This window comes from Trachinotus anak, unplaced genomic scaffold (assembly GCF_046630095.1).
Source record: "Trachinotus anak isolate AG129_WGS33_773 ecotype Australia unplaced genomic scaffold, CSIRO_AGI_Tana_v1 ptg000032l, whole genome shotgun sequence".
Taxonomy (NCBI): domain Eukaryota; kingdom Metazoa; phylum Chordata; class Actinopteri; order Carangiformes; family Carangidae; genus Trachinotus; species Trachinotus anak.
Genome location: NW_027273883.1, coordinates 22,291,829 through 22,317,639, shown reverse-complemented (window position 1 = coordinate 22,317,639; position 25,811 = coordinate 22,291,829). Strand labels below are relative to the sequence as shown.

General features: G+C 41.5%; 1 protein-coding gene across 8 annotated transcripts in view; it reads left to right on the top strand.

The window, feature by feature from the left end:
• The first annotated feature begins 272 nt into the window (after nucleotides 1–272).
• The window catches only part of plecb (plectin b), a 126,271-nt gene continuing 100,732 nt past the window's right edge, over nucleotides 273–25,811 (top strand). For 4 of the 8 annotated variants that reach the window (XM_071468852.1, XM_071468851.1, XM_071468867.1 and 1 more), the window contains exons 1-2: nucleotides 883–1,488; nucleotides 4,029–4,228. In XM_071468852.1, coding sequence (XP_071324953.1) covers nucleotides 4,039–4,228 — 190 coding nt within the window. In that variant the 5' untranslated portion in view covers nucleotides 883–1,488; nucleotides 4,029–4,038. Of the gene's footprint in view, nucleotides 408–882; nucleotides 1,489–4,028; nucleotides 4,229–14,989; nucleotides 15,234–25,811 lie in introns of those variants that run through there. The other 4 variants (XM_071468858.1, XM_071468857.1, XM_071468850.1 and 1 more) reach the window with 3 other exon arrangements.

Below are 25,811 nucleotides of genomic sequence, written 5' to 3'. Positions count from 1 at the left end.
ACATAACAATTTCAACTCATCTGCAAATCTCTGTATTATTGCATTCAGTGACTGGACAAGTTGAGTTTTAATGGAGCTAATTCTTTTAGTTTTACCATTTTACCATAGCCAACATTAGCACTGACCGCTGACAGCTGCAGCCATTGTTTTATTTATATTACAAGAGGTTATATTACGTCCTCTGAGCGCGGCTCATCCCTCAGACTGGAGCTACAGTGACTTGGCATCAAAAGTGAGGAGACAGTCCCATCCAGCCGGAGCTAGCTGGTTAGCATGCTAACTTCTGTAGAAGAAAAGTGGTGATAGAAATAGATAGTTAACAACAGTGGTGTTACTTTCCATCGACGGGGACACGGTTTGGCGAGTAAAGGAACTGAGTGTGATGCTGAAGTGGCAAGTTTCCTCTGGTAAATAAACAGTTGCTAATGCTAATGTTAGCTATGTACATAGACTGTATATAAAAAGGCTACGTAGCAATAGCAAAACCTACAAATAGCTTCTTTAAAGTGTCTGCTCGTGTGCTTTGCTGGAGAGGGGACATTTGGAAAAAAGTCTCAAGATTTATACTTTATTAAACAAATATTTTAGATGCAATAAATGCTTTATTTCACATTATAATGTATTCGTAACACCTAAAGTGTCCTTACATCTGCTACAACCACATTATAGTGTTCTACAAACCATTTACCAGATCTTCATATACTTATGTGAATGCGAAACAGGAGGACTTAAAGTGAAGTGTAAGAGCAGGTTTAAATTACTAAACTGTAAAAATTACCAATAATTATATATATATATATATATATATATATATATATATATATATAGGCTCTCACAACTTGCTCTCTTCCCATTATTAAACCAAGCTTGATTGCCGCTTAAATACTTGGAGCTTCTCGGGGTCTGTCCTCTCAAAACCCTGCAGCTGCAGACTCGACAATGCTCAGCCCGGGACAACCAGGCCAACTAATCGAACAGTGAGTAATGCAGCTTTTCACCGCAGAACCAGACCCTGCTGATGGAGACACAACTTTAATTGCTGTCGATCGGCACAGCAGCCCCACAGCAGGTACTAGGTACTGAGAGTCCCAGCAAGGACGCCTGCTTCGTCGTTTGTCTGCAGTTGTGAAGATTGGAAACAGCATTTCACAGCTTTGGGTGTGATTGAACGAATGAATTCAGAGGTGTCGCCGTGCAGGGAGGGATGTTGGACGAGAGACAACAAGCAGGAAAAGAGAAACATCGCAGATGACTGCGGATTCTGCACGGCGGGTCGTGTCTCCAGCCTCCTCCAGCCCTGCCTCCTGTGAAAGGAGTGGCTGTTTCAGCGTTACCGGCACACACATGCAGTGCGCTGTCACACAGGGGCTTACGGCGACTTCGTTTGTTTTGGTCGGCGGTAACCTGGAAGAGGCAGACTGAAGCACCGCTACACGCATTTATGGCTGTTTGACAGGCTTTTACGCACTGATCCAACACAGCAGCAAGGTAAGACAACGCATGAGCCCGCTGGTAATTGTGACTTTGGCTGAATCATTCAAGAAATACCGGTAGGTTACAGTGACAGTGCAGCTAGTCATAACCTGCCTTACTGAGTCATCGTGTATGTTGTGTGTTGTTGGGGATCAGTTTGTTGCAGGTGCCACAGGCCAGCAGTTTTAAAATTGCAGGTTCAGGACTCCTCAAGGTCCCCAACGAAAACATGCATAGTTTAATTGAACTATTGTCCTGAATAAATTACCACAATTAGAGCATAACCTAATCTAATGGCAGTGAAGTTGTCACCTCTATTACAATTCCACAATTGAATATCATCAACATCAAACATTTGGGACTGAATCACATGAGCACCATGGAGCCTGCAGTGTTACTAATCATGAAATCTTAGACTTTCACATTACAAAATTTATGAGCCTATTAGTAGACTTGCTTTTATTATAGTGCAGCAGCACTGGCCATTCATTTTTGTGTGTCATTACTGTGAGGTCTGTAGTGCAGTATAATGAAAAGGCATGATGATAGGGGAATTTTTACAAATTAAAAAAACATCCTTGTCCCCAGAATGACACAAATATCACAGATAACCAAACACACACATTCCTATGCAGAGTAAATGTATGTTTTAGACTGACACAAGTTAAAGTCTCTTTTCCACTACTTTTCCAGTAAGGAACATACTCACAATGTGCACCATTTACATTTGCAAGTGTCCTAGGTAAGCAGTGCTCCAGAGACAATATTTGCTATGTTGACATGGAGACAAATTAATGAACTAAAGCATCTCTGATCGTGTTATTTGCTGTCTGCCTGAGTCTGCCTGCTGTAGCCTGTTTTGTGATGACATCATGATCCCAATGCTAGGTGGACTGCCAAATCATTTGCATGTACAGTATGATAAATACAGTATGATAACCAAGGACCGAACTTTGAACTCAGATCAGCTGTGACAACATTAAGGCACGTTACATCAGTGCTATCACACACCGTAACAGAGCTCGCTGCAGGTCCTCGAGCAGGGGTTTATCTCGTAGTGGGTGTGTCGTAGTCATGCACAGCTCTACTGGAATATATAAGCTGACAGAAAGTTAAGAGATTTGTGTCATGATATGACGGAAAGTGGCAGGAGGTGTCAGATGTGCGATCCTTTCAGGAAACACCACCTCGCTGTTATTTGGCAGATATAGAGACAGTGTTTATGGGTGCTGATGACTCACAGACTGAGCTTAGGTTCATTTAGTAGAGCTTGTACTTTCACTGAGGCAGTAACCACTGCCAAGGTTTGTATATTACCTCAGGCTGTGTTAGGCTTTGCCTCCACTTACTCTCACACACCTTTAAGTGTTATGTGGAGGTCAGCCACAGTTGGGTTTAATTGCAGTGAGATAATTATGGAGGAATTATTTCCCCTTAGTACTGTACATAGTGTACTGTCCTGAATATTCATGGGGAATATGATAGGCATGATGTCATTTGTAGTGAGTTGTGATATTTCACAGTGACACAGATTATTTCTATTTAGCTCTGTCACTGCATATGATGACGCCGCACATTACTGGTAAATATTTAACTTTAAGGCAAAGGTCAGAGACTGAACAAATAGTCAAACTAAAATCCACACTTCTAGATGTTTCTAGCAGGGGACAGTTATGCATATTTTACAAAACAGCCATCAGAATACAGAATGTGGTTTATATTTCCAGCACATGTTATTGTTACTGTATATGAGTCTACGGCTCAGAGACTGTATGGCTGCTGTGAAATGGTTTTATTCAGTCTACATCTTATGCAGAATTGACTTAAAAATTCCATGGATGCCTCTTAGGTATATTACTCCACCCTTTTGTTTTGCATGAGCAGGTAAAGTACTGCACCGTTATCATGGTCACGGAGCCTCTGCCTGCAGGCATCTCCACACGCCACTGATGATATTTCACAAAGCACATTATGTGTCTGAGCCCTGCATTTTGCATTTTATGGCACTCTGACATTGAGCCTCTTTGAGTTTTATCTTTTCATACATTTCAGTGACAGTTAAACATTAGAAGAGTGAGCTCAGAGAGAAGAAAACCTGACACAACAGCTGACCCTAGCTGGTTTACTAATACATGTGTGTCTCTTTCACACCTTGCTTCTTGGCAGTTAGATCAAAGAGTCAGTGGTGTAATGATTCGGTTACTTGGCTGGAGAATTTAAAGCTGTAGTAGTGTTTACATAGTTTCGTAAGCCTCGTAATCTCTCATAACCAGGACTATCAGCATGCTGCTGATCTCCTACTTGCAGCTTTTTTGTGTTTTACCAACGTGTGATATTCAGTTGTAATTATCTTGTTTTATAATGCACACGTGTTTTAACTTTATATAGAAGATTTGTGTCCAGATTTAATACACCATAACACAATTAACTGGCTTGTGTTGGTCCACATAACTTGTAAGCCCTCAATATAATTTTTGGATATTGTGTGTACTCTGTGTTTGCATTCATTGTCAGTTGCACAATTAGTTTCAAACACTGCCCTTTAATCTCTTCAGTAGGTAGGTGATGGCGACCCGTAAGGACAGACGCAGGGATCGAAACCCACTGGAGGAAAGTTATGAAGAGAGGAGCAGTGTCCCCTGTCCTGGAGACACCCTGCCCTGGAACCTGTCCAAACACCAGAGGGTCAAGCGCTCTAAATCAGCCTCAGGGGAGGTCCTGGATCCAGCAGAGAGGGCCGTGATTCGCATTGCAGGTACGATGATTATCGGTGTACTCGTTAGCCCAGTTATTAACAGGAAAATTATTTCAAGCAGTTTATTTAAGAGAGGTTTTTGTACAGTTGACCCTTCTGTCTGTATCTATAATCTATTGTTTTGTGGTGCAATTTTCACTATATTCTGTCAGAGGAGGTGAAGATAAAACTAGATGGTTTGAAACAGCTTATAAACTATGAAATTATTCCATTTTGGACTCTCTGACTGCACTTTAAGATGGCTTGCAGTCAACAGCACAAATTTGTGTGTCAAAGTTCACTGACGTTGAACTTGACAAGAAAGATTTCAACTCCGTGAGTGCATCGCTACAATCCCATTAAAAAGAAAAGCAGCAACATTTCACCGTTTTCAATGCAAACCTTTAGGGGCGGTTACAAATTCCACATATCTGTGTGGTCACAGTTGCAACAGACTTGAGACTTTAAACCAAAAAAGGTCAGTGAAACATTGCTTTTCAGCTTCATGTTTATCTATACAGAGGGAATACTGCCCACAGGGGCAGTGGAGAAATGTGAGCAATAATGTGGGTAGTGGTATTTTAGAATGTGTTTCACACTTCCATCAGTAAGCCTAGCTGTAGTAGAAACCAGGATGTTCACTGCTTTGAAATAACAACCTTCATGAGCAGAGAAGAAAGATGATGATTCATGATGTTGACTCTTCTATTTTTGAAAAGCTATTGAAAATCCATTTATTTATTATGTCAGGGCCATTGTTATCTGTGAGAATTTCCTTGTTTGCATTCTGGGTAGAGCTTTTCAGACAGCATGACATCAGTTGCTTGAGAGCTCAATCTGAGACACTGATCAATGAACAGGTCACAAATTTGTAATGCTATATCTATGTTTTTGGAGCAAGTGTGCTTTTTGGCGTTGTGAAATAGCAGAGAAGAACTTGTATTTCGCAGACTTTTATTTTAAAATCATGCAAAAGCGACAAGGTCTTTGCCTGACAGTAGGACAGGTTGAGAACAGGATTCCTGTTAGCCCTACCATATATTTTAAGCTGCCTTGACCTGCATGATGAAGCTTTAAATGCCAGGTCACTGAGGAACAATTAACCTCGTAAATGATAGTGTGAGTGAAAAAAGGAAACTAAACAGTTCTGTTTCGTACAAACATGTGTCAGGTAATTCTTTCCCCTTGCAGACAGATGATTGGCTTTGCCAGCTGAACAGGATACACACTTTATCCATCGAGACAAGCAAGAGAGAGTACTTTTCCAAATGCTAGGTGTGGTTCTTTTTGTTCAAACAATAGGCTGGGATCCCGTCCAGTTCAACTGTAGAAATGCTGGAAGGACATTATTTATTTACAGCGCCGGTTAGCAGTGCCATCTCTGTGTTGTGCTGAGGCCAAGTGTTAGATACATTTACACAGTTAATGGCCTCATGTGAAACATACTCATGAGCCAAAGAGATAGGTGAAGAGTCATAATCATTATATATAATCACCACACCTGTGACATGATCTGACTTGTATCTTTAAAATACTAGTCATTTTATATCTTAATTGCGTTTGATTGTGAGGTGAATTTAAATGGCGTCACCACAGTCACTGTAAGAAAAGGCAGGAAAACCCCACATCTGCACGGATATGATGAAGAGGTGGCGGGCGGACAGACAATAAAACCTGTTTATTTGTATGACTTTTTTGTCCTTTTGGCACAGAAATAAGATGCACAGTACTCCCCTTTTATGTTGTGATGTGCTTATTTTCAATATGCCAGGTTTAGCCTCACTGAGACTTTGATTGAGTTTGTTTTGGAGTGCCGTTCTCCTGCCGGGCTTAGAGGAAGTCTGGATAACTTTAGCACCTACAATAGGTCTGCATCCACATCCTCTTCCTCTATCCATCTGAAGGCCAGGTCAGGCTGTGTCAGCACCCATGGGTGAGGCTGAGCTTTTGTTGTTGGCTCTGCTGCCTGACTAACTGGCTGCTGTAGAATCCCTGACTGTATATAGATGAACACGTTCTATGAACAGCCACCTACTGTGTAGCTGGGGGAGCTCTGATCTATGGTTGCGTCCAGTAGAACAGTGACATACAGGTAGCATAGTCTTACCAACTTTGAAGTGATTAAACATTTTTGAACTAACCAGACAAAGAGGACATAAAGCTGCATCTTGTTCGTCTTTCTTACTGATGTTTTGGAGATGGAAGATGTAGACAGATGTAGATGGAAGATACCCAGTGGCCTAAATACTGATTTCTTACTTCTCCATGCATTAAAGAGTTTGAAACAACTCCTAGGATTTTTTAGCCATGGTAACAGCATGGAAATGTTGTTCAGTCCAGCACTTTGGTCCAGACTGAAATATCAAAACTGTTTTGTTTTTGATTGCCAAGAAATCCAATAAAGACATTCTTGTTCCCCACAAGATGAATTGTGAATCCTTACTTTTTAATCTGGCGCCAACAACACATCAAACATTGTATTTGTCCAGTACTTTGGTTGATGACCACATACTTACAGAACATTCCCCTCAGCCTCAACTGTACTTTGTGTTTTCATGCTAACATGCTAAATGGAAATGTTGACCATAGTAAACATCATAAACATTAGCATGTGATTGTCAATATGCTAGCATCCTGTGTGTTAGCATTTGCTCAAAGAATCACTGTGTCTAAGTACAGCCTAACGGAGCCACTTGTGTGGCAGTGGACTTTCAGTCTTGTTTAGCTTTTTGTGGTTGTGTAGATTTTCTAGGTGGAACAATACTTGACAGTTAGTGGAGATGAAGCCACCATGGAAGATGCATGGCATAGTGTTGCATTGCAAACATACCTGCTAAACATAAGGACATTGACATTGTCATTTTGAACATATTAGCATCTTGTAGCCTCACAGAGTCACCAGCATGGCTAATAGGTAATTTTTTTGTTTTTAAGCCAAAGTGGCACTGTTTGTAAAAGAGCATTTATTATTTATTTACTCCGTTTACTGGCAGAGGTGTGTCTGTTTAGTCTGTGGTTGTGCAGGTCATGTGACCTCAGGCCATAAGGGAATCATGTTATTTTTTGTGTCTTGTCAGTCATCGCTTATGAGTACTCTCAACTTTGCAGATCTCTAAATGAGTAATTAAATTACATGTATCTTTCTAATTACATATTAGAGCAGCTTAGATGCTGTTCTAATCACCTGTGGGAATAGGCCCTGAAAAATTAGACTGAGAGCTTATTAAGACCTGGTGTTAAGTGAGGGCTCCAGTTAAATACCACTGGATCTTGTTTCCAGAGACATTAGCAGGTTGTGAATAGGAAAGAGTGGACTCCATTGGGATTAACACGAGAGCCTGATCAGATGATACTATCAAGAGATGTAACTGTAATAAAAGTCTCTTTCCTTTCCTTTAGCCAATAAAGATGATGTATTGCAGTACTATCTGCTGTTGGGATCCAGTGTACACTCATTCACAAACCAGTGAATGATTGAGTTGAAAGCGCTCCAGTCAGTCAGCTGTCAGACTTGCCATAGAGAGGATTTACTGTCCACTGTATGACTGTGCATGGGGTCAGTACCGGAGCACAGAAAGAGGTCAGAGGTCACCCCTGATCCCGGTCAGAGGAATGTCTAGAGTCCGTAGTGCTCTCATGAGACCAGTTCTCAAGGACTAACTGTGATCTTGCAACATAACTCAGTGTAAGGTCAGACACTCCACCCTGCCACCCTGTGGTTGACTGTTTGACCTTCGCTGTAGGGACACAGTATAATGAAGGTGAGAACTCTATTCACTTCACACATTTTACAAAATCCTAGCTGAGTAAGCTGTTGGATGCGCACACGCACACACACACACACACACACACATGCACACACACCTTCATTGACAGATTGTGACATACACATTCCTTTAAGAGTATCAAGTTACTCATTGACTGATACTGATTGACTTATGGTTTTGTGGTAATGTCATTTAAAATAGCATGACGTCATTGTAAAGTTTACTGTAGAAGGTATTAGATGATGAGTTTAGTGTATATTCTATAAATATTGGATAGAAAAAAAGAACATTTACATCGACCTCCTATGATAATCATATGTAGGATTTATAGTTGACCTCATTATCTACTATAGGGAGTCACACATTGTACAGTACTAAACAGCAGCAAATCAATCCATGCTGAAAATCACATTATCAGTTATACTGATAATAATAACAACTGCCTGCACTGTGTTGTCTGATTTTGAATGCATAGACAAATTGTTTTAGATATTAATATAAATGAAGTAAGCTGCAGTTCTATTACACAGTGATGTGATTTGTGAAAGTTTGATCATAATTTAGATTTTAGAAAGTTTTGCAAATTTATTGAAAATCAAAGACTGAAAGCTCTCAAAGTTTTCACCGTGTCATTATGTGTTATTGGGCGAAGACTGATGTCAATTAAGTCTAAAACACAACACACAAGTGTGCAAACAGTGAAGGGGTCTGAATACTTTCTGAAGCCAGTGCATATTGAAAGGACTTAAAAATATTTGAATGAATGTTTGCCTGTAGGTCTAATTTGCATAATGCACAGTCTATCACATCTACATCCAATAAAGAAACAGGTAATGGGAGAATGCTTTGTCATCATCATCATCATCATTATTATTAAACATAACACTTAAAAACGGATCACTTCTGCCTTTTGGGGTAGTTGTTGTAATAATCTGAGTAGATGATTTGTTGAATTTTCCATGTTAAACGTTGAGTACTCTCACAGTCAGAGTGTGTTTCAGCGTTGCCTTGAATATTCAAGCTGTGCTGAAAACAGCAAACATCCCTGCAGGGTACTCCTCATTTATTTATTATTGAAGAGGCTATGATATGATACTGAGATAACACCACATACAGTCTCTCTCTCTGTCACACACACACACACACACACACACACACACACACACACACACACACACACTGTGGAGTAAGCGGTTGAGATTTACTGTGGAAATGATTAGTGTAGATGAACACAGCCTTAAGTATCTCAGCAGCAGCTGCACTGTAGCTCTTATTTTATTGGCTGAATGGGAAATATGCGAGTAATACATTGTCTGTACCCTCAGGCAGTGTTATTAGTTAGAGCTGTGCACTGACCAGTGAGGAGATGCCCCTTTGCAAGTGTAAATCTTCAACCAGACAAACACACTTGTATCATAGACAGCAACTGCACAGACACAGATTGTCTATTGTCACTGGGCAGCTTTCATAATGGTGTAATAAACCAGATTTCATGCACTGAGCTGAATACATAGGCTTTTTATTATATTTTTCCTCACAGTTTCAGACTATTGAACTGATTCACTCATGAGAAGCTCTTTGTGTTTCTAGTCATATTCCTCAGGTTTGAGAAATGTCTTGTGTAAGCCAAATGCTAGGATAGTGTCTGGGTTTTCTCCATAAATTCTCGCCCTAGAAGTGCTACAATAGATTATTAAATGTCATCTTATCAGTGATCAAGCTACATGCTGACAAGTCAACACAACTATCAGCGCACCTTCAGACAACAATAACCCATTTGCCCAGCAGGTGGCGCTTTTTAATAAGGGGCTGGCGGGCTGAAAGTGTTGGTTCTGGAGTCGTCACAGCTCCTGGAAAATGTGTCTCATTTCCCACACCCGTCTCAAATAGCATTTCCTTCATAGTGTATTCCTTGTGCCCCATGGTGTTACAGTGCTCAGCCTTATTTCAGCAGACAATAGGTTTTACGCTCAGGGAGGCAGCCTTTCAGACAGAACATCTCTTTCTGCCATTTTTCTGCCAACAGATGTGACCTTTATGCCTTTCCCCATTACGCGCTGCTCGGGGGAAGGCATGGTGAACACCGCATCATCAGTTTGAAATTCTGTAAATGAGCCATAACTAAACGTGTGATGCGAGTGGACAGATCCAAGCAAGCTATAGCAGAATTACTGGCTGCTATCTGTGCATCACATACATTTCTGTTGTTGATATCCAGAAGAGGGAACCAGGCCTGTTTTGGTTTTTTTTTGCTTGTCTATTGCCCATGATTTTACTATTATTACAGCAACATTGCACCATGATTGCACTAGAGTGTCAGTCAGCCCCAGCCCTGGCTAAGTGACAGAGAAACTCCCAAAAAAAGATGATGATGCACTGACAAAGGTTATGTCAGGGGAAAGAAGGAGGTGAGGTGACGGCTTTATTTTTGTCTTTTTATACACAGACACTAAACATGCAACTGTCAGATCTGACAGAGAAGATAGCATGCTGCCTGTTTGCAGTATCTGAACTGTGGTTATGTACACATGCATTTTTGCACATGTACATTAAATGTACATGAGCTTTAGTGGAGGAGGGTTTCGTGGACTTCCCTCTGCAGTGCTATTGATCATAGCCTGTCTGCTACTGACAATGACACATTGATCTGATTCAGATAAATCTATTTTGGATCAAGAAGTGTGTTAGATGGAAATAAAAGGAAGAAAAGAAACGCAGTGAGGTTTCTTCAACTTCCAAGCCATGTCGCTACTGACAAAATAATTTCCATCCCATCAAACTCCAGCAGAGGATGAGTCCTGGTTAAGTTAAAGCCGGCAATAAGTTCTTCCCATCACAGCAGCTGTCACACTGTTGTTGAGAGGTTTGTCATCTTCCACAGCCAGACTATCAGTCTAGCTGTTGGCCAGTATTAAACTCCTGCCTGCCTTTGTGTGTGTACATTCTAGTGTGTGTGTGTGTGTGTGTGTGTGTGTATACACAAGTTTTTGTCTGTTTCCCCCTTGGTTTTTTTCCATCAGCGGTGAGCTGAGCTTCAGTAATCCCCTTGACACTTCAACATAAAAGATGTGCTGTGATTTGTGAAGACTGGCATCACACTCTCAGAACAGAGTGGTGTGAAAAACATTAATGATGGTAATGATGTAGTGTTGCCTGTCTTGTGTGTTTGTCCCACTAGAATATCAAACAGAAGGAAACATAACTGTAAAAACGGAGACAGACTGTTTACTGGCCAGCTGTATAGCTTTCTCTACCACTGGAGAATACAATAAATGGTCTAAATGTTGCAAATGTTGCAACAGTTTATAGTTTGAAAATCTAATACAATCTCCTAATAGTAGTATACAGTCCAGAAAGTTGTAAAAATTGATTCAAATTTTACAACTTTAAAATGTTGCAGTTATAAGGAAAAATCTTAAGTAGTATTCCAGGTGCAAGGAAAATAAATAAATAAATAAAATCCATGCAGAATTAAATTCCCCCAATTAATTGCATGACCCTTATAGGTGGGTATACTGGACAAGCAAGAGTTTATAAAAAAGTAAATACAGTGTTAACCAGTTGTTCCCACATACTATATTTACCGTGTGATATATAGGATGCAGAGGACATCTTTGGTTTCACACCTTTGTTTTTTGTCTTCCATTCATCCCGTGGGACCATTCACAGGCAAAGTATCGTATGAAGTGCAAATACACACACAAACACTGTGTACACTTGAGACAAGAGTTCACATACACACATGTTAAGCAGTTCACACATTGGAACGTGAACGCACACATTTCATCCTTCTGATGTAGAAAGCTTGTATGTGTGTAGGCTAAGAGAAATGCGTGCAGGAGTCCTGAGCCTCTACAGGCACCTGTTGAGTTTTGGTGAATGAGATCTGGGAAAGCTCCACACACACACACACACACACACACACACACACACACACACACACACACACACACGCACACACACACACACACACACACTTTCACATACTTGCATTCCTTCTTTCCTCAGCTTTTATCTGACTCATTCAGATCATGGGATCATGCGCCTTTTAAAGTCACAGCTTAACTGAATAAACAGATGTCACAATGCCAGGCATGGCTGTCCAGCTGTTTGGGACAGAAACCTAGAACCTTCTAGCAAGTACCCAGTGAGAGATTTACTGTAAGCATCTTCTTAAGTGTCACCGCTGTGTGTTTGTGTGTGTGTGCATGTGTGGGATGATGTGAGATCTGGTGTCAGTAAGTGTTAATAGTGGGTGATGTGATAAAAACACTTAGACTTAAACATCTCCCCTTAGCTTCCACTCTTAACTCCCATATATTAGCCGGCAGTATATCGCTGATGTCACAGCGCCACTTAACCTGGACTTGGACACTGGCCTCTCTTTAGAGGTCTGTACAGTTTTATCTGTCGGGATCCAGAGTCAACATGCTGATGTCATTCTTCTGTTGTGCCTCTCCCTATTTCAAGGGATATGTCAACAGTTAACTGTTTAGTGTTGCCTCCATCTATGTTCTCTGGGCTTGTAAAGTACTTGTATTTGTGCAGCAGCCCAGTCCTTCTTTGTTTTTAATACATCTGCCTTTTGGGAACCCCTTTGTCTGCACTGTTTTGTGGTGGACATACCATGGACATCTTTATACAGAAGTATGTGAAAAAATAGAGATACACATATGCTCATTGAAATGCATGTATATGTGTACCGGTATATAATATGATCTGAAATCATCTGAAATACTTATATTTCCACTTGTAAGAATTCATATTTAAAGTAGCCTATTGATTTTCCTTGGCTTTCAGTTCTTGTATCAAATTATCTCATTATATACAATGTAAAATCTACAATAACTGTCGAAATAACTGCCATATATTTGCAATCTAATGGGGATAGAAAGGTTTGGAAAAGAAGAATTACAATTGTGTCTGAACTTTACTATTAAGAAAACGTGCTGAACATACAGAGCGTGCCTAACTGTAGTAGTACGATTTCCTATTGGAGTGAGTGTAAAGATACTGACACACACACACTTCTGCAGCAGCAGAAACAACAACAGAGTTTGGAGCGGACTTATCGTGTTTCCTCTCAGGAAAGTGTCCTGGCTGATGTCAGTTTGGCATTGGCCAAAGAAATGTCTGATAGTCCGGCTGAGCTTCAGGGATTTTCCTTTTCCTACATCAGATCCCCATTATTGTGCTATAACTGACTCCTTCGCAAACCAGCGTGGAAATAGTGCAGGGGTGATATACTCTTTACTATACTGTCTTTGTCATGCCATCATAAAACTCCTCAATGAGACATCATTTTTAGATTCCAACACAGTGTGGCAGCCTGGATCCATTGATAACAGTATGCACAATCTCTCTGTGCCGACATAATGTTATTAGTCATCAGCTTGGCAGGTCATTGGGCATCTGTTGAATATTCAGGGGCTGCCCCACCAGTTGATTTTCCCAGTGGATGTCAAGGGCATATCTTCACTGCGACCTCCTTTGAATATATTTATTGTGCTACAAGCATCAACTTTCTCAGTGGGAGGCTGAAGCATAAGAGCGAGCAGCTGGAGTGTGTCACTGCGGCACAAACAGGGTGGACATCATTTTTGTTATGAGGTTATGTCCTGTAGCAACTGGCTGCTTCCTTTTCAAATGTGATTAAAATAAGATGTTATAGAACAATAACTTATAAAGCTTCAGCATTTCTGAAATAATAAGAATGACTGATTTTATCTTAGGAGAGCTGTGAAGGTCCTGCAGCTTCTCTGGTGATATTAATTTCACAGAAGCATAATGTGGTAGAGGATGCCTGTGTCATGATATCATATATGGACATTTTCAGTATTATTTTTAGAAATGAACCAACTTCCTGTAAACTGGTAAAATTACTGTTTAGATGTACATTTGCAAGTGGAACTCACCTTAAATTTCCAAAACTATTTATCAAATGCCATACTTGTTGGAGCCATATGTGTCTTATGAAAAAAATAATGATGCAGAAATCTGTGCGAACTGATTAATAAATGATGGGCACAGAACGGCAAACTGAACTGGGACAGGCAAAATTTTCCTCAAAACTTTAAACCTTTCAGATGTCACTGATGAAAGGTTGCACCCTCCTTATAGTTTGCACCTGGTGTAGCTGAGGGCATGAAGATGAATCTGTGTGCATGGTTTACCAATCTGTTCCCTTAATTTATTTATCCATTTGCAAGCATTTACTCGTCAATATTTTTTTTCTCTCATGCATTATGACTGCTGGGGGCATTTTTCAGCTTTGGCTAGCCAACATGTCACATGGAATCCCAGTGAGAAACAGCAGCTAGAAGCATAGACTGTATCATGTCACCAATAGGTTTCTGAAGAACGCTTTTGAAGCTCAGAGTGGGCTGCTCTGCTGTTGCCATCATGGCAGTGCCTGACTCTGCCTAACTCGCCACCTTTTTGCCCATTTTTTTGAGCACATGTGGAGCCAAGACCCGCTTCAAGTGGCCATTGAAGGAAATGTAGTTATTGGCACTTCCATGTTGGCTTCATTTTTCAGGCTACTGGCATTTTAAGATGCTGAACAGCTGTTACTAGCACTTGCAAGTCATTGTAAGGCATCATAATTGACTGGAGAGTTTTTATATACAGTAGATTTTATATACAGCAGATTTTATATACAGTAGATGTACGATGTGATGTTGATATAACAAACACATAGGAGGACACTAAGAAAAGTGTGTTTGTGCTTCAGTGGTCTTACAATCCACTTGTCATCCATCACAGTCTAATGCAGCTGAAATGTTACCAGAGTCTTATGCTGCTGCTCTGCTCTCCTCGCTGCTGTGTTTGAGCTTGGCAAGCAGCACACTGAGTGTGTGCCTGCTGGTCCAGTCTGTGTATCTTTAAGAGGAGGGGCCTGACTTTTATATTAGTATTTCTGAGCCAGGCTATGGGAGGGTATGGAAGAGAGGAGGGGGGAGTGCAGGGGGGGTGGGGGTGTGGCGCAAGGCTGTGGAATGAAGTTGGGAGCTGTGGAGGGTTCACACACAGCTGAGAGAGCAGACAGAGGACAGCACAGGCTGCCTCACACACATCCAAACACACAGAGGAAAACGCTGACCTAAAAGGAAGAAGGAAGAAGCTTAAAGGAGGAGTAGGAGAAGAAGAAGAGGGTGACAGCGCCGGCATGGCCATGTACGAACCTGCCTACCTGCCTCCGAATGCCGAGGAGCAGGACTTCATCCAGGCTTATGAAAACGTCAGGGAGAAGTATAAAGGTGGGCGCCCGCACTCACATTACGGTGATGACAGCCTCAGTGCAGTCGTACTGTGGCTGTGATGATGGAAGAGGTGTCTCTGTGTGTGTGTTTGTTTCTTATTCATTTGTCTATTTTTGGTTTTATTGACTCTGCACAGGTGCAAACATGTGACTGTTTGCATATGCACCTTCCTGTGCCTTTCATCATGCCGGCTGCTCTGTGAGTGTGCGTGTGCGTGTGCGTGTCGATAGAACAGAGTAGCAGCCACGCACGCTGCATCTCTTGACTGCTGAGTGTTTTATTGATTGCTGCACATGTTCGCTGTCAGTCTTCCACGCTGCCTGTCTGAGTGTGTGTTGCTAGAGTCTGGTGGATTTACAGGAGCGCTTCACTTTGATATGTGACCGTAGCAACAAACCCATTCTGCTGACCTCTGACCTCGATGGGACTAAGAGAGGGGCTTAGTTTAAGACTGAGTGCTCTGCTGATTGTTATCCTGTGTCCAGTCACAACACAGGACATTAACAGGTGCTGCTGAGCAACAGTGAATTTCATTAACGCACTGCAGGGCGTTCATGCTTTTCCTCTCAAATTTTCATCTCATTTTATCCCTTTATCTCCTCAAGTGTGCAGCCCAGCGTGCCTTCGCTGGATTACCTCACATAGTTTCCTTTTTTTGGAAATCTTCATGTGGTAGGGAAACTAATCAGAGAAAGATGGAGTTGTGGAGGATGAAACTGAGCTGGTCCCAGCAGGTGAAGAGAAAATTCACACCCAAACAAAGTCAGTCCGTCCCAACGCATCTTTCTGCCCACTTTTGCTTTTCACTTTCTTCATGTCAGATGATGTCAGCGGTGTCCTCAAGGTGCTTTCATTCCAGATTTTTGTTTAGCTTTCATTCCTGTCAAGCTCTCATATGTTGATATCCTTTCACATTTCCTTCCACTAGATGTTTTTTTTTCTGCTGCATTTTTCATCTGTTCCGTTCCAACAGATCATCAGGAAGAGGGAGAGCTCCTCTATAAATATTGCCCCAGTTTTATTTTTTTTAAATTTTTTTCCCTCTTATTGTGAGAATCTGGCGGCCGCGCTTGTGCTGAATCACAGTCGCTTATTTTCTGCGTATCAGCACGTTTGCAGATTTCCTTTTCGTCAGTGGGTGCATTTCTGTGAACATCTCATGTCTTGTTTGAAAATGCTGATTTGTTTTGCAGTTTTTATACCTGTAAACTTTTTATACCTGTAGACTTTTGACGTCTGTATAATTACTCAAACAAACAGAGCTATTGCCAAATACATTGCAGTGGCAGCTTCTACTCATTCTACTTCATTGTGTATCACTGGGTTGGACTTGATTTAGGTTGGAAATGGAGCTGTGTATTGTTTTCAGTCAAACAGAACCAGAACTTTTAAAGGGTTTTTGGTATCAATGCTGTGGACAGAGTGAAGACTGACAGGAAGGTGACTTCCGACATGTATTCAAAAGAACAGTGAATAGTGAACTTGCCAGAGAAGGGCAGAAGGGAAACCAATTGTCCTATCAATAGTGCTATCACATTTAATTTTGTAGCAGCATCAGACTGCATTTGCTGTACATGCACACGTCTCTATCTGTGAGTGTGACAGATCTCTGTGTTTTCGGTGCTGTTTCTGCACCAGGAGGTAATGGGAAGCAGGAGCTGGTTCTGTGGCAGGTGTTTATTTTCCAGACGTTCCTTTGTGTTCCTTCCTCAACAGCGTCTGTGCTCCTCTGAGGTCCTGCTCTCCTTATTAAGGCACACTGATGACACAGCCAATGAGAGAGCTGTCTGACTTTGTTACGTTCCCTCTCTGCTGAATCCCACTAAATCATGACACGTTGAGATGAGCTACATTTCTGTTGAACATGGGGAAGCTGTAGGAAGTCTTGTAAACCCTTGATAGCCTGTAGGCAGTGTAGTTGTTTAGATTGTTTGTATGTTGATGTAGCTTCAGATGCTTGATAATGGAAAGTATTTGGTTTGTAAACATTCTCGAGGCACCCATCTGTACGAATGTCTCCCTGTTGCTAGATATTCATCTTTATCCTTGCAGAATATAAGCACACTGTCCTAAATATGTGTCCTTGTCCATATTCTCCACAGGCTGACCTGGTTTCATCCTCAAAAACAGACCAAGGCTTGTAACAGTTTTGAAGCAAATATGCCTCTAGAGAACAACATACTGCATCAAAAGACATGTTAAAATGGGCATGTCCTGACTGTATGAGGACTGGAGTGAACACTCATTTGGATGGTAACAACTATGAGATGATATGTAAAACCTTTACTGGACGTTAGAAAGCTGTCTCATTGTATCTTCAGCGTGCTACCATACAAAGACATGATTTGCCTGTGGTATCACTGATGCCTTCTAGATACAGAATACAACTTCCAGTTGTGGAGCTTTGCCTATCTGGGTAATGTCAGCCAAGTCTAACTTGACTGCTCCCCTCATTGGCACAACTGGTGCTTCTGTATTTCCTTGAAATGCCATCGCTGAATTGTAGCAACAAAGTTGTTAATACTTGTCAAGCTTCATTTGATGTGGCATGAGTGTGTCTGGCGAACTCTTTTTAAATACTGAAGTTGTTTATAAGATGAAGGTTGTCTTGTGTTGTGGAAGTGGTGTGGCTTTACAGATGGCAGTGCCAATCTGTGGGTCCACCACTTTGACCCATAGACTGAAATCTATGGGCCATCTATCTAATCTCAGCAACTGTTTGATGGATAAAATTTTGTGACATTCATCGTCACCTGAGGGTGAATCCTTCTGAGTTTGGTGACTTTGGTGACATTGGTGGTTTACAGTGAAATGTCTTGACAACAATTTCATGGACTCCAGTGAAATTTGGTACACACATTTACATACTCTTATTAACCTGAGTTTTCATCAGTGCCATAATCACTCAAAATTTGGTTTGCTCTTTTTGATTGTATTTTGTGCTAAACTAAGATGGTGAGCATGTTAGGCTAAACATTCTGTTTGATAAACATCATTGCGTTAGCATTTTCATTATGAACAAATTAGCATGCTGATGTTAGCATTTAGCTCAAGTATAGCTGTGAGTTCAGCTTAACTGAGCTGCTAGCATGGGTTAGCAAGCGTAGCGTAAATTCTAAGTGTTGTTCAGCTCTGAAGACTTCAGCTGTTTGTGGTAGAAATTATTTTTCATCTGATAGCAGACATCAGTGAAAAGGCCAGAAGCTACAAATACTCTCTGGTCTTACTTGTGTCTCCACTTTAATGTGGTCATAATTTCTTCATGGTAAAATATTAGAAACAACAACTTCAAGACTTAAAAAAGAGCAAAAACTAGAACATAAATTTCATGTCGGATTTAATATCAAGAATATTTTCCAAATGGGTTAAAATATAATTATAGTCAATCAGCCAGTCTGCTCTTTCTAATGTTACTCACTGCTGTGTCATTGCCTGCTCTAAATTGTAGTCGGCTGAATGGTAAAGGCTTGGCTGTCTTCCCACTTTCCTCTAATGCAATTTGTGCTAGCAGCTGATGCCGATGTCGCTGGGACGCCTGAGCGGGGGATTGCCCTGTTCATGTAGGATGGACTGCTGAGGGTGGCATCCATTTTTCGCCCCAGTGTGTGTCCTGCAAGGCCCTGTCCTATACCCCGCAGAGCTTAAAATAACCCCTAAATATAGCAGTGGCCTTGTTCAGTCAGCCAATTAAACAGTTATTTTTGGCAGGCTTGATTGTCTGTGAATGGTAATTTAAATTCCAGCTTCTCCTTGGTTGAAACATTCAAACATTTGTGAATTATTAAGCAAAGTCTGGCTTTGATGTGTGGAGGAGAAACTACAGTGACTGACAAGAATAGAAACCATGATGATCAAACTTTATTTTTTTTTCATGTAAGATATAGTGAATCAAAGCTTTTATCAACACCATACCTTTAAGTCCAATGCAGACATAGAGCGTAGCTATCTTTATGAATGACTGTAGTGGCTTCTATTTACAGTGTGTGTCATTGTGTGAGGTCAGAAGTGGTGTGGGAAGTGCTTTGTCACACATTTGTGAATGAATGAACTCTTTAAAAAGCCAGGAGGGATATTTAAGACTAACTGTTGGGTGTGTGTCTGTTTAAAGCCGCTAAGTGTAAGTCGCCTAGCAGGTTGGCTTTTCCCATCACACACACTGAATTACAGCTGGTCAGAAGTTGGTGCTGGTAACAGTGAGGTCTTTTCATTTCCTGTGCTGTTGCTATGAAAAATAATCATTTAAATTATGTTAGCTTTCCGAGCTGTGACAGCTATCTAAGAACTGTGGCTCACATCTTTCTTTTCCATCTTTTTCACAGTATTTCAGAGTCTTATGCTGGCTGGTGGCCACAGGTTGAGAAGTGTTAATAAAGAAGTCAGAGAGGACAATTGATGTCGGAGTGCCCTTGAGAAAAGCACGTAACTTGCAATGAACAGATGTGGGTGTGCTCATTCTATATTGTTTTATGAGGCCAAGGAATTTTACTTAAAGAGATGTTGTCTTGTCAAACATACTCCAGTGCCCGTTCTCTTACCATTCATGTTAAAAACAATTCTATACAGGGACACATGTAATTATCTAACACATCTTTGTTATAGTTATAATTTTTTTTCCAGCAGAAATTTCAAAAAGTGACACATCAACTTCTTCCGTATTGATTTTCTACATTTGGCTGCATTCCTTTCATTGCATGTCAGAGAGACTGAAATATAATAGTTATCTCTACCTCCTCCATGGTGGATTTGCATCTGTACTAACTGTCAGGTGTGTCCAGCCATGAGCAGCTAAACAAGACTGAGAATGTGCAACCATGTTAACAGGCTGTACTCAGTGGAGCTCAGCATGGTTACAAGCTCTCAATGACAATGCTGCTGCAATTTAACCATCTTAACATCTGCTAATTAGTGCTAAATGTGGTAAGTATAGGGAAGGCGAATACATAAACAATTTGACATAAACCAGAGTATTTGGCCTGGGATCACTGAATATGTTTTAATTGGACTGACCGACAGATCAGTCATAGAGCCATGTCGCTAACGTGGCTACAGAAGATGAAGAGTAAAATGTGACACTGACTACACATGACACAGCTTTATGAAACTGAACTTGTTACTGCCAGTAATATCAATGAAACTTGTGCAGTTTATTTTCCCACTCCCACTGCAGTGAGCAGTCTGGCCGCTACTACTACAAACACAAGGTACTGAATTCATATTGAGGTCAGCCATACACAGACGTCAGTGCCAGGTGAAACGCTCATGGAAAGTAGGCCGTTGGTAGAAATATCTGTGGATTTGGTGTGTGTGTTTGATGTGTGACATTTTAGGAGATTTCCCCTGATTGCTGTGCAGCCAAACGTCGCCCTTTCAGAGCTGAAGCTGACAGTTACCCACCATGCAAACCAAAAAGGAAAATCTCTGTAATGGAACTTCTCTGTTATTCTGTTTTTGTTAAATACACCAACTAAACTGAAGCGTCACATCGAACTCACACAGGGTGTGTCGCTGTGTAGCATGTGTGTGGGTCAAAAGTGCTTAGCTTTGTCACTTTAGCCATCCCACTGTGCTGTGAGAGTTGTCAGATGTGTGCTGGCCAAAAGGACAGTGTTTTTTTTTGTTGTTGTTTTTTTCGTCTTTTTTTTTTGGTCATTTTATTTTTTTCATGCATGTCAGCATCCTGCTGCCTGGGATAGATCAGCAGTGACACACAGCTCAGCAGCTCAGGTCAGAGGTTACTCTGGGGCAGGGCTTGATAAACGCGACTGTGCTGGGATTCCTTCAGGGCCTTTTAAGGGAGAGAAAGAGAAACTCTGGAGGGATGTTCCTCCAATCTGTCGGCCTTCCTGTTAAACACTCAATGATTTTGCAGAACAGAAGCTGCTGTTCTTTTATGCCTGAATCTCTGGTGTTTTATGACTGTTAGTGTGGGAGCGGGGGAACGTGAGAGAGAGCCTGACAGGGGGTGAATAAAAGGAAGGAATGCATAATTTTATAAGGAGCGAGGTTGGATGCTGAGGTGTAGACTAATGATAAGTGAACTAAGGATAAAGTCTGATAAAGTCATTTTCCCATTCTAGTGAATTTATTGTTTCCCATTCAAGTGGGTGGGAACGTGGTCTCAGACTTTTGGACATACTGAGATATATTTAATTTGAGTTAAAACTACAGACTCCCGAGGGAAAATTTGAGACCGTGTTTTTTTCTGACTGGAAGAATAATTAATAAGGGTTGCTACAAAGAAGTCAGCGGTGGCAAAAAAAGCATGAGCATACAGTTTTTAAACAAACCTTTTAATTAGTCAAACTTAACTGGAAGAGAAATGAAAGATTAACAATGAAATTATTACTTAAACTATCTCTTGTAGACATCCTTTGCAGCTTACAGACCTCCTGATGGTTGGCAAATCTTCAGGCGGCTGACAAATTAAAGGAAAAACCAAAATAAAGCGTCTTAGTAAGATGCTTCAGTGCTTCTTGGCATTGATTCTAAGTCTCTGAACTCTACTGGCGGGATGAACACTGTTCTTCTAAAAGATATTCCCTTATTTCGTGTTTTGATGAAGATGATGGAGAGCCAAATCTGCCATAGTCATCCTGCTTCTCCACTCACTTTTCAGGTTCTTCTGTTAATCTGTCACCCTCTGTATATCTCAATAATGGGAGACATTGATGTGCCTTCATGTACAATATAGCAATGTTTATGTACATTAGATACACCTTCACCTTCAACCTCCACAAGCTAATATGAAACCAGTGTATGAAGATGTCACACCAGCTCAGTTGAATCCTTTTAAACTCCACCTTTCAAAGTCGTCTTCCAGCCTGAATGTGTGACATTGCTGAGTCAGACAGATGCGTATCTGCTGTCTCCCTGCGTAACGCTGTGCAGCAGCGCTGTTGGTGCTAGATACTGATGTCTGCTGACTGTTCTTATGATTCTATTTAATCTGACATCTTGTTTGCACTTAAACTGCAGAATAGCTGCTTAACTGACTTAGTGGCGGCTGTCAGTCTGTGTGACCTCTGTGCATCACAGGGCAGCACCACACCTAGAAGTTTGCAGCCTGCCAGCGTTGGAGCCTCACTGCTGCTCTTTTTACACAAACCAGGAGTGCCGTGCTGTTTAAGCATTTAGAGGTTCTCCCTGATTTTTACAAGAGCCGAAACACATGGCTTTGTGGCTCGAGAGGGAAAAAAAGAGAGAGTGGAAAACACATTTGTGTGGAAAATACTGAGGTTCTAACACCTGGGTTGTTTCTGACACAAAGACTCTGTGTGTGTCTGCTGCTTTGTACGGCGGCACAGGGTTCGGGAGGTTTATTAAGTCAGGGATTGTAGCTTCAAGGCTCCAATCAGCTATGAAAAAGTTAACAGGGAAAACAAAAACATCCTGATGTAGTATAGTGTAGCACACACACACACAGATACGCACATACATGCATACCATTGCTGCAACATGCTACTTTGAAAAAGGTCTCGTAAAACCTAGAGGAGTCACCACCTCCAAAGCAGGGAGAACATTCCCTCCCCCTCATTTCCCAACCCTCCCCTCTCAAATGGTCTTTACAACTGGACAGAAGTTTCTGAGTGTGTGTGTGCGTGAAAACAATATATGTGTGTAAGAGAAACAGATAGATTACAGGAAGCAAAAAGCTAAATAATGTTCAGACAAAAAAGTCCATTCGTTATATTTTTTTCACAAGGATCGAGGAATCTCAGATGATTTTGACTACATTCATCTTTAATCATTTTTGGGTTAAAAAAATCCTTATTTCTAAACTGAAGTATTGGAACATCTTAAACGTAAACACTGCAGGTGTTATTTTCTTCACACAATGACAGAGTTTTGGAATTCGGAAACTGAGAAGGCATGTTTAATCTCAAGCAAGAGCTGTTTTGCCAGCCTTATCTTTATTCAAGTGTGCAAATTGACCTTGAATTTAAATCCACTCCTTATTTTGGAAATGTTGATGCGGAGCTAAGCACGTCACAGCTACATTTTTTAACTGAAGGCCCTGAATCCGCCTTGCCACTGTAAACACAGGCCAGTTTTCATAGAGAGTCTGAAAGAAAGCAGACAAATAAGGACAAGATTTGGTGAAAGCTGACAGTGTATGAGCTGATTGACATACTCTTTGCAGCAATTCAAGTGCCATCTGTTCCAATGCGGCTGGAATTAACAGAAATCTGTGTGTGCACTGTGAAGGAGCACTCTGTTGAGGGAAGACAAGAACTTTTTGATAGCCCGAGTAATTTTATTCACATTGAACACCATCCAGCTTCTTCTGGAAGCCAGAGCAAGTGGAAACATTTCCCGCCTTACTGCCAATAGGACTTAAATAGACTTTAGGGTTATTATATTGAAAGTGAGTAATAGTGGAAATACCCCTTCGCGCATGATCTGATGTGTGGTAATGTGTATTAGCAGGTACTGATGGAGGGGAGCGTGTGTCTGTCTATTTCACAGTCAGCGCCGTCATTTCCTGACATTGAAAGGCAATGAGTTTATTGCTGGTCAGTGGCATTCAGGGCAACTGGAGCCGGTCGGTGTGACAGTCACCACACGGGCCAGGAATGTCACAGCAGGTCACCCCACACAGCTGACAGCAGGGGGAATGTGCCCCACGTGCACACACACACACACACACACACACACACACACACACACACACACACACACACACACGCATGCAACACATTGAGATTCATTATATTTCTCTTTCCTCTTTCCACACGAGCAGACACACACTGTCCGAAACTAAACACATGCCACAGGGAAAGCAGATCACTTCATCTCTTTTTGGTCTGAGATATCAAAGCCGGATGACTAAAGCTTGTTAGCGGCTCCAAATACCTTCCAGAGTCATATTCTCCTGGGCTTTCACAGAAGATGCAGTTGGTTAAAAACTGCCCTAAATGGTGTGACTGCCTCTGGTTTCACCAAAAAGGGGGTTCACAAGCTGGTGTTACATAAAAGGCAGGATTTGTTTCATAGATAAAGAAGCTTCTGAGATGATAGGCTGCGGTAAAACTAAACAGGGCCTCTCGTGTGTTCGTGTGGCCGTTGATCGCTGGGTCTCTGAGGGGTGTGGACCCTCTCCCTCTGAGCACAGGTCAAACAACAACTGGAAAAAAACAAAAAAAAAAAAACTGCCTGTTTCTCGTTTTCTTATCTCAAAGTTCAAATCACTGCTAATTCTGGCCTTCCTGTGGTGCTGTGGCTGCACTATGACAACAGCTCAGGACTCTATTGTGGCTCCAGTTGCTCTCCAGCAACTTCTGATCTGGTCAAGGATGTGATTGAAATGTTTGAAAAGTGCGTTTGAGTGGAACAGACCCTGTGTGTAATATTTTACCTTTCTCTCATGACGTTGTTACAGCTGTTATCACAGTTCAGGCAGGACTCTGCTTGATGTGTAGCAGAACAGTGAGAGCTTATATGAGGGGGGGGTGGAATGCAGTGACCTCTGGTTTACGTTCATACCATGAATTCACAGCTGAGGGCCGGGACTAATGGTCATGAATATGATATGACAGGACGTTTACTCACTCTGTTGGGGTTTATGCTTTGTGTAAAGTTGTGCTAAGGCCAGTGCTGCACCATTGAACTATTATAAAATGATCTCTAACTGTACAGCGCAACACATTTAGGAAGATAAGAGTTTCTAATAACCTAAAGTTTAGAGTGCTTCATGGGAAAGCAAGAAACACACAGCATGTACAAAGTCTTAGGGATAGTTTCATTACATAGGATCATTACAAACTTAGTGTTGAAGCCGAATCAGTCTCCTGTGTTGTGTGTAGTGCTGTCAAATAAAAAAAAACAAACATCTGAATGCAAATTCTTCAAATTAATTTTTTTAATTTGCAGTCCCTCTGCTGCCTCACAAGCTAGTGTTCAGACAGTTGCATTTACAAAGGTAGCCTTACTGCTACTCAAGACTTCTTCATGAACAGAGGAAAGAAGTGTTACCTTCTTTAATCATGAGTCTGAGTTGAGAGTCAGAAGGCCCCACACCTGCTGAATTGTAATCCTGGTGATTCAAGAGATCTGAAATGTAGTGAGGTCCTCACTATGTGGATCTCTTGTGTCTTACAGTAGGCTGCAAGAATCAGTAGAGGAACAGAGATGTACATGTTGGTGTCAACTTTTATACCCTTTTGGAAAGGTGTGTGGAAGAATTGATGTAAATCTCTCAGACATGTAGGACAGAAGTCCGGCAACCTATCCTGGGAGCAGAGCATTGCGCCCAGTAGCCAGAGTGGCGCCTCCAGCAGAAACTCCCTGTCATGCATAACGGAGACAGAAAAAGATGATGAGGCACTCAGAGAGTGTGGGAGAGAGACAAGACGGGAAGTAGGGAGATAGAGCGCTGTAATGAAACTGGGTAAGAGATTGTAAGCAGAAATTTAGAGGAAGAAAAAGCAGAGCAGAGAGAAAGAGGGGCCAGTTCTGTCACTTAGCATTGATCAGGTCTGTGGTTGGTTTGTTTAGATGAAGGGGGATGTTGTAAGGTGAGACGGGAGGCCTGTTGTCAGGGATGGGCCTCAGGACTCCCGCTGGAGAGCTTTTATG